The sequence below is a fragment of the Leptonychotes weddellii genome, chromosome 15 (assembly GCF_054177405.1).
Source record: "Leptonychotes weddellii isolate Sample4059 chromosome 15, ASM5417740v2, whole genome shotgun sequence".
Lineage (NCBI taxonomy): Eukaryota > Metazoa > Chordata > Mammalia > Carnivora > Phocidae > Leptonychotes > Leptonychotes weddellii.
In genome coordinates this window covers 35,337,051-35,353,688 of record NC_138383.1, presented here as the reverse complement: position 1 = coordinate 35,353,688, position 16,638 = coordinate 35,337,051, and the positions used below count along the sequence as shown (strand labels likewise).

At 37.5% G+C, this 16,638-nt stretch overlaps 2 protein-coding genes across 2 annotated transcripts in view; one reads left to right on the top strand and one right to left on the bottom strand.

Moving 5' to 3' along the window:
* The window catches only part of NF1 (neurofibromin 1), a 246,667-nt gene that overhangs the window by 165,727 nt on the left and 64,302 nt on the right, over window positions 1–16,638 (top strand). The window lies entirely within an intron of this gene.
* On the bottom strand, window positions 6,667–10,339 carry OMG (oligodendrocyte myelin glycoprotein). The gene is made up of 2 exons (XM_081805398.1): window positions 9,195–10,339; window positions 6,667–8,368 (listed from the first exon to the last, which is right to left on the bottom strand). The coding sequence occupies exons 1-2, from the start codon at window positions 9,195–9,197 to the stop codon at window positions 7,040–7,042; spliced, it is 1,332 nt and encodes a 443-aa protein (XP_081661524.1). The 5' UTR covers window positions 9,198–10,339; the 3' UTR covers window positions 6,667–7,039.

The following is a 16,638-nucleotide window of genomic DNA, read 5'->3' as shown; positions in this document are numbered from 1 at the left end:
AAAAAATGGCACAAATAGACTTGCTCATGCAGGGTGGCAACAAACCTTCAATTTGTAGAAAACACACTGTCCATATAGCTCAGTGGAGTGAAGCCCAATAAAATGAGGTATGTGTGTACAGGTGCTTCCCCGAATTCTGATTATGCTTCTCCATCTCTGATCTTTACTTCGTGATACCCTCTAGTTTGTTGACCACTCCTACCTATTCACAGTTCATTTTTCGTCTTCTCATTTTCGTATTTTCCTGCTCAACCTAGATCTCTTGGACAGCTGTTTTCAATAGTTCTTTTTTTATATCTCTTGCATTTTTCAAGAACAAAGTAGGTCATAAAACATAGTTGGTATACAGTGTCAGCATTTTGGTATATTTCTCTTTTTTGTTTTTAATACATAGTTCTATATGTTTATATCCAATAATTTTTGCTTATCTTTCTAGTTTTTGCATTTGCCACCTTTCAAACTTTAAAAAACTCTTCATAAATATTTTTATTAGACACATAATATTCTGGTCAGTGGATCATGCTTTACTTACCTCATGTCCTAATGGTAGCTATTTAGCATTGTTTCCATTTTTTTGCTGTTAGAAAGGATTTACCTAGAATTTACTAGGTTATAGGTTAAAATATTTTAGGTTTTTGATCACTGCTGTGTTGGTATGGGCATATTAAATTAAGAATATGCAGATTATACCATAATGGGTATTTACCCAAAGAAAACAAGAACACTAATTTGAAAAGATATATGCACCCCTATGTTTATCAGCATTATTTACAAAGTCAATGTGGAAGCAACCCAAGTGTTCATTGATAGATGAATGGATAAAGACAATGTGGTGTGTGTATATATAGAGAGTGGAATATTACTCGGCCATAAAAAAGAATGAAGTCTTGCTATTTCTGACAACCTGGATAGACCTAGAGGGTATTATGCTAAGTAAAATAAGTCCGACAGAGAAAGACAGATACCATATGATTTCACAATGTGGAATCATAAAAAACACAACAAACAGACGGACTCAAATACGGAGAACAAATTGGTAGTTGCCAGAGGGTAGATGAGTGAGGGGATAGGCAAAATAGGTGAAGGGGATTAAGAGGTATAAACTTCCAGTTACAAAATAAATAAATCATGAGATATAAAGTACAGCAGAGGAAATATAGTTAATAATATTATAACATTATATGGTGACTACACTTATTATGGGGAGCATTGAGTAATGTATAGAATTGTCGAATCACTATGTTGTACACCTGAAACTAATATAACATTGTATGTCAACTATATTTCAATTAAAAAGGATGGAGAGTAGATTATAAGGAAAAAAAAAAGAGTATGCAGATTATGACCTGCTGAGTGAGGAGGCACAAACCACCTACACAGGGTTGGCAGGGAGCTCCCTCAGCATCTGGGCTTCTGCTTTGGGGAAGTGAAAACCCTGGGGTTGTTTTGATTTGATTTGTTTCAATACACTCACTCAAAGGAAGTAAAGTCACAAGATTTATTACTTATGGATCCCAGAACTATTGGAGGAGGATGCACAGTGACCTGGAGGAAGGGCAGTCTTCTATCCCAGGTTACCAGCAAGCAGAAAATAGAGCACAGAGTACAGGGTAGCAAGCACCTATTACTTAGAAGGTGGTTGGGGTAACAGTCACTAGCTTTTCATGGGCTCAACTCTAAGCAGTTATTTAAAAATGTGCCCCAGGAAAAGCAAAGCAGGAACTTGTGGTAGAAATCCCAAGCTCGGGTCCTTATCTAAATGTCCAGACTCTGTGTATGTGCAGGGTTGTCATACTGCAAAATACCTAGGCAGCAACTCAGAATAGCTGTTTTCTCATCATAATTGCCAATTGCTGTCCAAAGGAGTTATACCAATATGTGAATGTAGCTGTTTCGTGGTGTCTTCCCCAGCCTTAATTTTTATTTCTTAAAAATTGCCTGCCAAATTACTAATGAGAATGGTATCATACTTTATTTTTATTTCTCAATTATTATGTGGTAGGCCGTATTCTCAGATACTTATCAGTCACCATGCTTCCTGTCTTTTAAATGTTCTGTTTATGTCCTTTGCCCACTTATCCATTGGGAACCTAAATATTTTTCTTACCAATTTTGTGAGCTTTTGATTAACAATCTCCTTTTTGGTATTCTCTTTGAATATTTTTATTAGGCTCATTGAGCATAAAGAAATTTGGGAGGTTTTTTTTTGTTTTTTTTTTTTTAAGATTTTATTTATTTATTTGACAGAGAGAGACACAGCGAGAGAGGGAACACAAGCAGGGGGAGTGGGAGAGGGAGAAGCAGGCTCCCCGCTGAGCAGGGAGCCTGATGCGGGGCTCGATCCCAGGACCCTGAGATCATGACCTGAGCCGAAGGCAGACGCTTAATGACTGAGCCACCCAGGCACCCAAATTTGGGAGTTTTGTATAGACAAACCTGTTGATTTTTTGTGACTTTTTTTTCTGTTTCTAATTTTTTAAAAGTCACCCAGAGATTTATAAATATATGTAAATTTTTCTGATGGTTTTAATAAGACTTCCTTTGTTTTAATGTTGTCTTTTTTAGTTCACTATATAGGTGTATCACATGAAGTGAGTGTTAAATTGGGCTGTGTTTCAATTTCCCCAGCATTCTTTATTGAGTCTTACCCTTGCCATGTGATTTGTGATTTTTTTCCTTCTCAAGTTAACAATGTTTAGGAATTTACCGTGTGGTATGCACTGTTCTGAGCATGTTGCATGAATTATCTCATTTTGTCCTCACTCCTCACAACCACCCTGTGAGAAAATGGAATTCTCCTGTGCACTGTGCTCAGATTGCACTTTCATTTCTATACTATGGCTATCTTCCTTTCTATTTTTATGACTGTACCATTCTGTCTTAATTATTAGAGCTGAGATGTGTTTTCCTCTAGAGAAAGTGTAAGATACCTCTACTGTTTCTTCTTTTTTCTATTTATTTATTTATTTTTCCAGATGAATTTAAGGGTTTCATGTCATGTTCCAAAAAGAATTTCATTGGAATATTTGGTTTAATCCATGAATTATACTGGAAATAATCTCATCTTTGCAGTATCAGTCAAGGTGTGTCTCCTGTACTTAGCCTTGATGCCTGGTACATTCCAGGTGCTGAGTAAATGTCTACTGAGTGAAGAATAGGTGAATGAAGAAATCTTTATCTATCGTCTCCAAGTCTCGGTTAATACCTCTTGTTAATGTTTTTTAGCTTTTCCCCATTTGGTCCTACACATTTCATGTGAATGTTATTTCTTGGCATTGTAGATTTGATTTGTTGTTGCTGCCATGAGCAGTATCTTCTTCCTGGGATTCTAATTATTTGTTGCCAGTATATGAGAAAATCATTTGTGGTTCCATATTTTTTTCATTCGTTATTTAAGGTTATTCTTTTGAAGGCATTCCCAAGGAATCCTTTGGATAGTCAGTTATTTCAGTCTATTATTAATAATTTTGTTTCTTATTTCCATGTAATTGTATCTGTTGTTCCTGTTCTAGAATTTCCCAAATACTGTTGAAAAGATTGATGATAATGGGCATTCTTGTTTTGATTCTAATTTTAATAGAAATCTAACTGCTCATCTACAGCCATACCACCCTGAATGCGCCCCATTTCGTCTGATCTTGGAAGCTAAGCAGGGTCGGGCCTGGTTAGTACTTGGATGGGATAAATCTAACTTTTACTTTTAACCATTATGTTGGCTGGTGGTTTGCAATGTATGGTATTGTTGTTTATCTACTTTTTTTTAAGATTTTATTTATTTATTTGAGAGAGAGAGACAGCGAGAGAGGGAACATGAGCAGGGGGAGTGGGAGAGGGAGAAGCAGGCTTCCCATGGAGCAGGGAGCCTGACGCAGGGCTCGATCCCAGGACCCTGGGATCATGACCTGAGCCGAAGGCAGACACTTAACGACTGAGCCACCCAGGTGCCCTGTTTATCTAGTTCTTAAAATGTATTTCACAAGGAATAATCTTACAAAAGACTTGGGATTGACTTTCATCGGACATTTTGGTGTCCATTGAAGGAACTTGCTGCTGCTCCAGAGCATTGCTGTGGAAGAACCGAATAGCACGTACTTGTGATCTTTTAACTGAGCCAAAGAAGACATCTTCTCATTCCAGTGTGATAATGAATGTTTCTGTGGCTTTCTTCTGGCTCCCTCTTCCACTAATATGTGAGCCTGAATTCTGGAGGGTGGAAGAGCAGAGACTAAAGCACACACACCCTTTCATTTTATTGCTGACAGGGTGTAGAGCTTGGGTATTTCTGCATGCATGAATTTCTCAAAAGCAGTGGGCTTGGACATATGCATGTGATAATGAGCTGAACAATAGCAGCAACACTACTGCATGTAGAGTATAGGGGGCCATGACACCACGGTAATAAGGCTCTCTGCGAATTACACCATTTGGTCCTCAAGAAAAACATTGTGAGTAAGTTCTGCTGGCCTGTTTTAGGCATGAGGAAACTGTGACCTAGAGAAGTGGTAGCTTGTCCAGAATTGTACAGCTGAGAAGCGACAGAGGCAGGATTTAGGCCTAGAACCTTAGACCCCAGAGCACACACTCTTCACTGGTACTTTATCCCTTATTGCATTTGCTTTTAATTTGTGCTCTTATTTGGATCCTCTTGACTGGTGAGAAACAAAAGTTACTTGTAAAATAGAACCAAGCCTTAGGGGTGGATGGGTGGATGGATGGATGGATACATATCTTAGGAGCTTGAGAGGACTAATGCGTTTTGAAATGTTTATGGAGCCCAGTAATACAGTAGTTCTTATCTTAGTGGCAAATTTCCCAGATGTTTGACAGTGTAAACATACATAAAATACATATTAAAGTTTAGATGCCTTATATTTTGTGCAATAAATTGAAGCCTTAAAAAGAAAACATTTCATTAAAAAGAAAAACTCATTAGTTCTTGTCTTGTCTCTTCCATTAGTAATGATAAGAACACAATTTCCTTAGAAGGAAGTTTACCTAATTACTTTAAGGCTAGGTAATAACTTCTTTCTAAGGACTTAGAGTCGGTGTAGTTGACATGCTTTGTACTTGTAAATTTACTGAGTTTTTTCCTCTGCATTTTGTGGACAAATCAGTAAGATTGGAATAATCCATAGGTGCTACTAATGCTGTTATCCATAATTTCACCTTCTTGTCACTTTTCCCCGTAGTATTTCTAAGACAGCATTGTATATTTGGCACCCTCAGTGAAAGACACCTACTTGTTGTGAAACTCAGGATATGTGTTTTTTGAAACAAGACACAAGTTTGTGGTAGAGTAGGAAATATCTGGGCACTTAGCCTTTATCACCTCTGGTGAAGATACTAGATCAGTGATTGGGAGGGAGTGGGAACAGCCCATTGGGAAAGGTAGTGAAATTTAAAATCATTTAGGGGACTTTTCCAAATAACCCCCTTTCTTCTCTGACATAATGAATTAGGTTTGCTGGGGCAGAGAAATGTTCAAGAGCCACGGTACTGGTCAGCACAGGAAAGGAATTGCTTTACTGAAGTTTAACAGTAATTTTTCCATAAGCCTGGTCCTTTAAAAAAAAAAAAAAAGAAAAAAAAAGCACATTGGAGGGTTACTACTTTTCTCTCTCTCTGAATAGAAATGTTCCCAGGCCTGGAAAGAAGTCTTACCTTATTTTAAAATGTCTTAGGAAGGAGCATAAAAGTTTTTTTCTGGACTCTTTCCCAACTCTAGGAATTGCTTGAAATAGATTCTTCCTTGTGTCTCACAAATTAAATACCTCATTTGTGGCCCACCTGTTTCAGTTACTCTTTCTTGCATTTTAATCTAGCTTGTTTCAGGGCTTCTTTTTCTGACTCTTGGCTATTACGTTTGTCTCGAATTCATAAGGTGGCTTACTTTTGTATTCGTAGGAAATTCTCCATTTTCTTCTAGTTGTATCCCAGTGCAGTTTGATGTGGAATGTTAAGATCCGTCCTGTGCCCAGCCTTAGTCCTGTTGTGTGTTTTATTGGGCTCATTGCCTGGTCGTAGAGATGAATCCCATCCTTTTTTCCCTTTCTCCTTGCCTTTTCCTGTCTCTTCCTTAGTACTGCCCATGTTTCTTAGACGCCCAGGATTTTATCCTGAAACTAATCTATTTTTAATTTAGGTAAGTCACATTCTGACATCTGATGTGCAAAAGATAAATTTCCCCCTCCTGTATGTAGAAGACTTTTAATTTTGTAAATAAATATTCCATTAATAAATGGTCTATTAAATATACACTAAAACTGTTCCTTTACATGTCTTTAAAGCCAAACTTTTTATTGTGTTTCCAATACTTAAATGCAAAAAACAAAGCCATTAAACTTTCCTTATTAAAATGCAAGGCCTAGTGTCTTCTAGCTTTTTGAAGAGCTTTTGTCCATTATATAATCTGTAAAGTAGCCAAGAGTTCCTCAGAAGCAGGACATCATTTAGATTTGAAACAATTATGGGTTGTGTGTAAAATAATGATGTGGCATAACCATTCATGGGGTGGAAACCACAGTATACTTTAGTGGCAAAATCCTTGGATACCTCTAACATTTCATTTACCATTAAGACTTTACCAAGGTACCCCAGAACAGAAGTGGTTAGGTCATTTTGATTCTACTAAATAGATTAAGTTGGTATGACTAGGAAGCCAATGACACAGTTATGAGCATAGACCTTTTATTTTTTTTTCCCAGATGTTTGACAGTGTAAACATACATAAAATACATATTAAAGTTTAGATGCTTTATATTTTGTGCAATAAATTGAAGGCTTAAAAAGAAAACATTTCATTAAAAAGAAAGAAACTCATTAGTTTTACTTAATTAAGACAGTAAAATAGCAGCAAGTACCAAGACATTGTGCACTTCTTTTATTTAAGACAAGTTACTTCATTTACATCAGAGTCAGAAATGTAAGACTGGCTTTCTTGAATACTTATATAGCTTGAATCACTGGTTAGATAGGGGCATATTTTCCCAACTATACATCAGGGAAGAGTTCTTTCATTCGTTTCAAAAAATGCAGACCCTCAAACAGCCAGCATGACCACAGCATTGAGCATTAAGAGAAATGAAGCATTTACTTTCCAAGCACTTGCCACAGAAGGTAAGCGAGTCTTTACATTTGTGGTTGTCTCTTCCCTCCGTAAGTTAAGGGTTGTGCTTTGTTGAGGCATTTCAGAGAAATTATTTGGCATGCCACTAGTAATACTTAGGGTCATGGGTGTTGGGGATGATTTTGTTGAGCTAGTGAGGCTTGTGTTTGTAACCATTCCATCTTGGAGATGAATAGTTAGAGTTGCAGCTGCTGCTTCATGTGAATTGATGGTTTCTATGGATGTCTCTTCTGGGTAGGGCACAAAAGCCTTGTCAGTGCTAGCAAAGGTGGTGTCTTTGCTTAGAGTGGCACCAAACGTTGTTTCCTTTGTTCGATATTGTTTGGGTGTTTTGGTCACTTTGGGTTGAGTAACCATACTCAGAGAGTTAATGGTGTCCACTGTCTGCATCCCACTTACAGTGAACAAGCTTGAGGTAAATCCAGAAGGTGTGGGATATATGTTATGTTCCTTCAAAGATGATATTTGGCTAGAACAGGGAGTCCCTATCACATGGGCTTTTGTTTCCATCATCCACTTCAATAAGTAAGTAATGTTTTGTTTGTGGTCACATGACCACCTGTTATTGTAAAGGGTTATCTCTTGCAACTGAAAGAGGTGGTCAAAAGCTTGATCTGGAATGAATGTGAACTTATTGTTGTGCAGGTAAAGATGTGTGAGATTTGTCAGGTTTATTAATGTTCCTGGAAGGATTTGTGTCAAGGAATTGTTAGACAGGTCCACGATATGTAGTTTGGAGGGCATATTGGTTGGAACTGTCCAAAGTTTGTTACTACTGAGGTTGAGAACCTCAAGACTTCTTAGTGTATTTTTAATGAGGACAACCTTTTCCAGCATATTCTTAGAAACATCCAGAAATTTAAGGTTCCACTGATAAGCAGTATCAGATTTGTCAAGCAGTTTAATGTTGTTGTTAGCAGCAGACATGTTCCAGAGGGACCGAGGTAACTGAGCAGGCAGGCTTTCGAGCCTGTTGTTTGAAATGTCCAGGGTCCTCAGATTGGTGTATTGGGTTAACTGGTTATGAAGATCAGTAAAATGGTTATAAGACAGATTTAAATGGATAATATTCTCTTGCAGTCCAGATGGTAATGTAGTCAAGTTTCTGCCTGAACAGTCCACATGCCTGTGCCTCTCTGTGCATATACATTGGAGAGGACAAATGCATAAAATACCAGGTGTGAGAAACAGAAGGATGAACAAGCTGGGAGACATTTTCAATATCTGATATTCCATCAAAGCCTGGAAACAAACAGATACACCCTTCTTTTAATATGCAAACACAATTAGGCATCTGCATGGGTCAGTTAGCATTAGGCAAAATTTTCAATAAACCTCCTTGTTGTTGAGTCCTTTTATAATTGTTCCAGTGATTAAACTAACAAAGCTCCCCTTCATTTATAGTCCAAATGCTTAATCCTTCAATTGGGGCTATGTGGTAGAGAGGGACTCTCTCCCCCTACTTGCTTCTGCATTTTCTCCCTTCTTTTACCATAGATAGTCTTTCTTATTTATCTTCCTAGAGCCTTTACAGTACAAAATGGCATTCTCTGCATATAAAGAGTCATAATCTTAAGCTATTACTATTTTTGATAATATCCTTTCTTAGTCTGATAGGAAAAAATGGCTGTCAGTCTGTTTTTTTGTTTTTTTTTGTTTTTTTTAAATCTCGGCAGTAATGTAATAGCCAATGTGTGTGTAGAGTAAGATTTTATTTAGATATTAAAACAATACTTTGAAATTCATCTTTGTCTTTTTAGGATAAATATATCCTTGTAAAACATTTTAAGGCACTTGAAAAATTCAGACCAACACCATACCCTTAAACCTCGCATTTTATAGTGATTTTTTTCTGTATATTTCAGTGCCGATGCTAAAAGAAAGCAATGTGGACATTCACAAAGTGAATGAATATTAAAAAGAAACCCCTCTACTGACACTGCAGCAAATTTCTGGTGCATGCACTTGCTTCTGAATATATATTCAGTCCTCACACTGACTTTTTCTTTAAAAAAGGGGGGTGGGGAATCCCAAAGTCAATCTTTTACTGATCTAAATAACAGCTTACCATAGTGTCGTCTTCAGCAGCAGCATCTCATTTTCTCCGGGAAACTTAAGCTTAAAGGTCGCCTTGTTCTGGAGAGTGGGCACCGCTTCTGGCTGTGGGCTGTGCTTGCCTGCTCAGCTAGCTGCATTGTGTCGCTGTGAGCTGAAGCTCTGCAACCACCTGATCAGCGCCACATAGGAGGACTGCAGAGCTGTCATTGGTGCTGACTCAAATTTATTGCAAGAGGTGCACACGCAACAAAATGGACCCCAGAATTTTTTTTTTAATTTACAGCATTGAGCATACCTATATATCTCTGGTTTACTATAGGATATAGTGCCTCATCCACATTAGACCTGGCCCTTACTCATTTTTGTGTATTTGTCTGAGCTCATGTTCTACATTCGAACATTGCCTCATGAAGAATTTGTGGTTCTTCTTAAAGCCTCTACTCTTTATTCTTTTTACACATTGAAAAATGTTGAAAATGAATTTGACCTTCCCTGTGGATGGTTTTCTAAGACGTTAATTTAACTATTTTTAACTCCTGCCTTTTCATGTTCTTCTAAAATGGTTCAATTGTCATGTCACTTTTTAAAATAACATAATACAATCTGTTTCATTTTCATGTGCTCCCCCAACATGGTGATTATTACGTATAATCAGCTTTTCAAATTTATCAACCACTTAAACCTTCATCTTCCTTTTTCGGAAGTACTGAGCTACTTCCATATGGTTATTTTGTCTTTATCTTTCTGATACAAAGGATCATTTAACCCAGACTACACACAAGCAGGACTATATTTTTAAATGAGCATGATATGCTTTTAATTAAATTTATGGGGTCAGATATGTTTTATTTTATGTCTTTTAGGTGAAGGATTTTTTTTTCTTCACGTAGCTTTACTTTGTTCAGTGAGTGGGTATACGAATTGTTTTCTCCAGAGACATCTTTGATGCTGTAGGAGTGACCATTTATTTGATTTTATGTTTTAAAAATAATAGCATCAGTTAAAGGGGGAAGTTTGGGTGGATCTTTCACTGTGGGCAAAGAATGAGGTCCCAAGGGCTATAAATAAATAATACAAAAAGATTGGCATATAAATAGAATATCTCATAAATAAAAGATACTGTATTGAATTGTGAAAAAAAAAATAATAGCATCAATCTTAGGTGATTTCTTCAGAATGTTTCACATTTGGTCTTACTGAGAAAGCAATTTAGAGTTTTTAAATTGCATGAAATAATGTCAAAGGCAAAACTTTTGGTCATGAGTTTTATAAAATGTGACCAGATTTATAGTAACTTCTGCCTCACTTTTTAGTAGATTGATTGTATAAATAATCTGTTAAAACTCAAATCTAATTTCCGGAATAACCAGTTTACCTTAGAAAAGAAAGCAGATAGGGGCGCCTGGGTGGCTCAGTCGTTAAGTGTCTGCCTTCGGCTCAGGTCATGGTCCCAGGGTCTTGGGATCGAGCCCCGCACTGGGCTCTCTGCTCCACGGGAAACCTGCTTCTCCCTCTTCCACTCCCCTTGCTTGTGTTCCCTCTCTGTGTCTCTCTCTGTCAAATAAATAAATAAAATCTTTAAAAAAAAAAATTAATGTTCCTCGAAAAGTATCTACATTTTAAAAGTCTGCAGTGTTAGAAATTTATTATTGATTAGGTGCTTTATTCCCACTTTACTTGGAGAGTTCAGCCTTGGACTCTTAATAAGATTCTTTCTATGGATTTCAGAAACCAGTCATCAATCTTAGTGCTTAAAAGCAATGTGTTAAAAATACTACATTCAGCAATTGCATTGTTGTGGAAATAGGGAATGTTTGTTTTGACATTTAGATTTCTTATATTTTAGCTCCTGTTTATACTTTTATTCTTCAAAGGATGTGATTGAGGGTCAGTTTACCAACACTTAAATCTCTTGTTACAATTTTATGAAGTCTCATTACATCAGTGTGGAAGTGGAGTTACCCAGTTCCATTATACTTACCAGTACTTTTTTTTTTTTAAACAAGAACTTGTTATTTCACTAACTTATGGATTCAAATGAATTTGGGGTTAGGCTTCATTGAGATTAGGTTCTGCTGTATATAATAGAAAATTCCAATACAGTAATAGTGACAGTATTTTCTTTCAAGTTTGGGGACATACCAATTGCTTCCTATTATTCAAAGATTGTTATAAAATTCTCAGAAAGAGGGGAAACATTTTAATGTATTTGAATTGTAACAATTTGTCCTTATGCTTTTAGAAATTCTCATAAAATAGGGGCACCTGTGGGTTAAGGTCAGTGGGTAAAGCGTCTGCCTTTGGCTCAGGTCATGATCCCACGGTCCTGCTCAGTGGGGAGCCTGCTTCTCCCTCTCCCCACCCTCAGCTCGCGCTCTCTATCGCGCTCTCTCTCTCCCTCAAATAAATAAATAAAATATTAAAAAAAAATTCTCTTGAAATAAAATAATAGTATATTATTACTCAAAAAATAAGAATTTTGTATAGGTGTATTTGTTACAACTTATTTTAGATATTAGATATTATTTTAGACACATTATATTTTAGATAAGCCTGTCAAGTCAGGAATTACAGCTCTTTAGGCAACTATTATATTCTAGACTAAGCAGTACATTCATTTACATATTCTTTTGTGAAACACACTGTCCTAGGATATATTACCCCAACATTGTGAAAGGTATAACAGATTGCCTGCCAGGAAACAACTGTCCCATGGTAATCAACAGTTTGGAAACCTAATCAGTTTGTCTTTTTTAATCTGATTCCCATTTTATTTTATTTTATTTTTTCATTAAGCTTTTTAATTTTAACTCCAGTATAGTTAACATAGTGTTCTGTTAGTTTCAGATCTACAAAATAGTGATTCCACAATTCTGTACGTTACTCAGTGCTTGTCATAATAAGGATATAGTTTATTTCTTAAGTTCATAACATTTGTCATGCTTGAGAGTAAAAGTATTATATTTTCTATTTTTAGGAATATAGTTGGCTATTCAGATTGAATTTCCTGCTGAAAACAATTAGAGTACTGAACAAAGTATTTAATAGCATGGACAAACTGACAAGATAGAAATTATCAGGTCAAAACGCAGGTGGATCAGTTTCTTGTCTCACCTCTCCACCCCTTTTTCCCCATACTATTGACTTGTTGCCAAAACTCAGTTATTTGTTCATCTGGATTTATCTGTTTGCTTCCTTGTGAACATTTAATTTATTCCTCTATCCCCCATATTTCCTATAAATGGTTCCTAACAGCATTAATGTAATTGTTTATTTGTATCATCGTACAATAGTTTCAAAATAATGCCAGTATTGCTACAATTAGATTATAGACTACTGAATAAAATTTAAGATTTCTTTGCCATTCTATTCTTAGAATATATTTCACTAAGGATGATAGTCAATTCTGTGCTCTAATGCAACTTGAAATAAGGTTTTTTTCTATATGTTTATATCATCAACTTTACATGAAGTTAGGTTCATTAGTTTCAGTTATCAGTTTCCAGGGACTGCTTAAGTCAAAACTATATAACAAGGTATATTCAGAGAAATCTTTTTTTTTTTAATGTTTTATTTATTTATTCATGAGAGAGAGGCAGAGGCAGAGGGAGAAGCAGGCTCCCTTCCTAGCAGGGAGCCCGATGCGGGACTCGATCCCAGGACCCTGGGATCATGACCTGAGCCGAAGGCAGACGCTTAACCATCTGAGCCACCCAGGCGCCCAATTCAGAGAAATCTTGCTTCTCTATCCCCTTCACCCTATTGCACTCTTCCTCTTATTGGTGACTATTTGTATTAGCTTTTGGTTGTATTTTAACAGTATTTCTTTTCCTTTTTTTTTTTTTTTGTAAACATACAAAAATATGTATTATATGTTCTTAATCCCTTTTCTTATATTAAGGGCTGCATACTAAATATACTGTTATACATCCTTTAAAAAAAAAGATTTTATTTGAGAGAGAGAGCACAAGCTGCAGAGAGGGAGGGAGGGAGAGGGACAAGCAGACTCCATGCTGAGCACGGAGCCTAACGCGGGCTCAGTGTGGGGTTCAGTCCCAGGACCTTGAGATCACAACCTGAGCTGAAACCAGGAGTCAGACGCTTAACTGACTGAAGCCACCCAGGCACCCCTAGTGTTTACACATCCTGTTCTTTTTTTTCCTGAATATATCTTGAAGATCTTTCTACATCAGCATACAGGGATCTTTCACGTTCATTTCACAAGGCATAGGATTCCATTTGGGAGTGTACCGTGGTTTATTCAACCAGTCCCTATTGATGGATGTCTGGGTTGTTTCCAGACTTTTCTTATTACAAATAATGCCAGTGAATACCCTTGTACCTAAGTAGTTTCATATTTTGTCCAATGAATCTTTGAAAAAGATTCCTAAAAATAGGATTGCTGAGTAAAAGGGACTTTTCTGGATGTTACCAGATTCTTCTGTGTAGTGCATACCATTTTGGCAGTCCCAGCAGCAGTGTATCAGGGTGTCAGTTCTGTAGTTCTGTATCACCTCACCATACACTTTGGTGTGGAACTTTTGGATTTATATCAATGTCATAAGTAAGACCATCTCCGTGTAATTTTAAATACATCTCTCTTATTATGAAGAAGGTTGTATATCTTTATGTATTCTTTTAGGAACCATTTAAATTCTTTCTTCTTTGACTGTCTTAGGTTTTGCACATTTTTTCTATTCTGTTGTGGGTCTTTCCCTCCCCCTAAATAGGATTTTTTTAAAATTTAGAGATACTAGCCCTTTGCCTTAGAGTTCCAGTTTCCCTTTATTTCCAGCTTACCTTTGACTTTATTGTGGTAGAGTTTGTTTCTTTTCTTCCCTTTTTTTTGACATTTAAAAATTTTTTATGTAATTGGAATTTTCTTTTTATTGCTTCTAGATTTTAAGTTTCAGCTGGGAGGGTTTTTCTCACTTCCAGATTATAAAGGAATTTTCATATTTTCTTCTGTTACTTGGGTAATTTTATGTTTTACATTTAGATCTCTGGTCTATTTGGTGTTTATTCTAATGTAGTGTGAAATATGGATCCAATTTTATCTTTTTCCAAATATCTATCCAGTTGTCCCCATAGTTTTTTCTGTTGGCTGGAGATTTGAGTCTATTTTTGGACTTTCCATTCCATTCGTGTAATCATATGTCAGTATCACAGTACATGATTATTACAATGTTTTAATTCTAGGTACCCAGATATTTTGTACTTTACTTTTTTTATTAGAACCAGGCAATAACAATTATAGGTCAAGTCATTGTGTCCCCCATTACCGACCCCAAATGGAGTACATGTATGATATATACATATAAACTGCAGTGCATGAAGTAGGTGCTCTTTGGTCCTGTATAAGTGAAAAGAGTGCTGAACCAGGAGTCAGGGAATAGACTCAAGTTTTAGTACCACTACTAAGCAAGTCGCTACTCTCTCGGCCTCTTTTCTCAGCAGTTAACAAATAAAAAGAATTGAACTAGATGGTCTTCAGGGTTGTTTCTGAATCTAGTTAATGCTGATCAGGTAAGAGCACCACTGCTGTGTGGTAATTCAGTCTACTTTTTATTCCCCTGTGCCTGTCCTTTTGCCATATTTATGAAGTAAACTTTCTCTAATGCTCTGGATCCTGGTTCTTTCATCTTTTTTGTAGGTTTTTCTTCTAGCATTTTCTTCTCTCCTGTATTTCTTGTATTAGCTTACATTTCTTTCTGCTGATTAAGCAAAGATTGCCACTGTTTGGCCCCTCAGCTTCCACTGACCTCAGTGGGGAAAAATTGCATGCAGTAAATGGGAATTATTTTTTCCCCCTGGCAGAGAATTAAAAAAACCCAAAAAACAAAATCCAAAAACTAGCTGCTGACACTGACTCTGTTCTTCGGTTGTACAAAGATCAGAAGAAAGAAAGCTGCATGTAGGTTTTGAAGAAATCAGATAAGACTATAACCAGGTCATGAGCTCCTGATTTATCTATAAGAGTTGGTACTTCCCTGTATTTCCCAGCACCCATCCTTCAAGAGATCAGGAAAGAAGGTGATGAGAAAGAAGAGCAAACATGTGGAAAGAGCCTCTTTAGGTAATCATCTTACATGTAAAATGAGGAGGGTTATGATGTTTTAAAGCGCATCAGTCTTAAATGTGTCTTACTTAAGCTAACTAGAATACTTACAGTTCAGAAGATTAATAGGAAATTCTTGAACTCCTTATTGCTGCTGGCTAAATAAACCTTTAAAGTGCTAAGTTTGTAAAACAACATGGGAAAGAAACGTTTTAATGTGGAAGACAGAACCAATGTAATAGGACAATAAACATGCTTCAAGAATAAACATCAGGAAAAATAAGTTCAAGGAAGTGTTTCTACAGATAAAAAGTTTTAGTGGTCAGTAAGGGATGGTTTAAAAGATTTAAAGGGAAACATTGTAGATAAAATTTCAATGTCCAAAAGCTTGCTCATTTTTTATTAAAGATGGAGGTTTGTTAGTTTCTTGAACACCAGTGCTACAAATAAATACTACATTTTGTTCTGAAAAACCCCAGAACTATGAGGGGTTCTTCAAGGTTAAGCTATCAACAAGACCACCACATTTCATTATGAGTGAGATTTCCCCTGGGAGCTAGGGTAGGGTAAGGAGGAAGATTACGTGCTTGTTGGGCAAAGAAGCGCTTTGGCAGGCACAGGTTGGTACCCCCACAAGCATAGCCAAGGAACGCTTGCCACATGGACTCTGACAAAGATTGGGCCCACCCCTACTCTGATAACTCAGATTCATCACTTATCAGGTAATGGAGGAAAGATGAAATTCTGTATAGGAACGGTGGCTTAAGAGTTTAAACGTATAGTGTCAGAAAGTATAAGTTTAGTGAAAGTTGAGAACCGGGAGGGGGGAAAGATGGTGGAGGAGTAGGGGACCCTATTTCAACTGGTCCCCGGAATTGAGCTGGATATCTACCAGACCACTCTGAGCACCCACGAAACCAGCCTGAGATGTAAGAAGATCTGGATCTCTACAAACAGAATATTGCAGGTGGTTGGTTTTGAGGTACGAAGCAGGGAGCCGTGATTCTGTGGGCAGATACCAGAGGATAAACGGCAGCAGGAGGGTGCCTGGCCGTGGGGATCCTACACCGCCGGTGAGTGACAACCTCGTGCTCTGTGAACAGGCACAGACTCTCAGACCGGTAGTGGCGGGGAAAGGACTTTAGGGCAGCCCCCGGGACGGAAACCCGGAGCGGCGGGGTCGCGCCTGCAAACTGCAGCCCCCAGGACGGAAACCTGGAGCGGTGGGGTCATGCGCGTGGGAACTGGGAGCGGCTGGCCATTTTAGAAGCACAAAGGGCAGAGACGTGCCCCGACCTGGAGGCAGGACTGGGAGTGCTGTGGAGGGACCCACAACCCAGGACGCTGCAGTTTATAGCAGCACGGACAGAGACAGAAACGGAGACGGTGTGGCCTG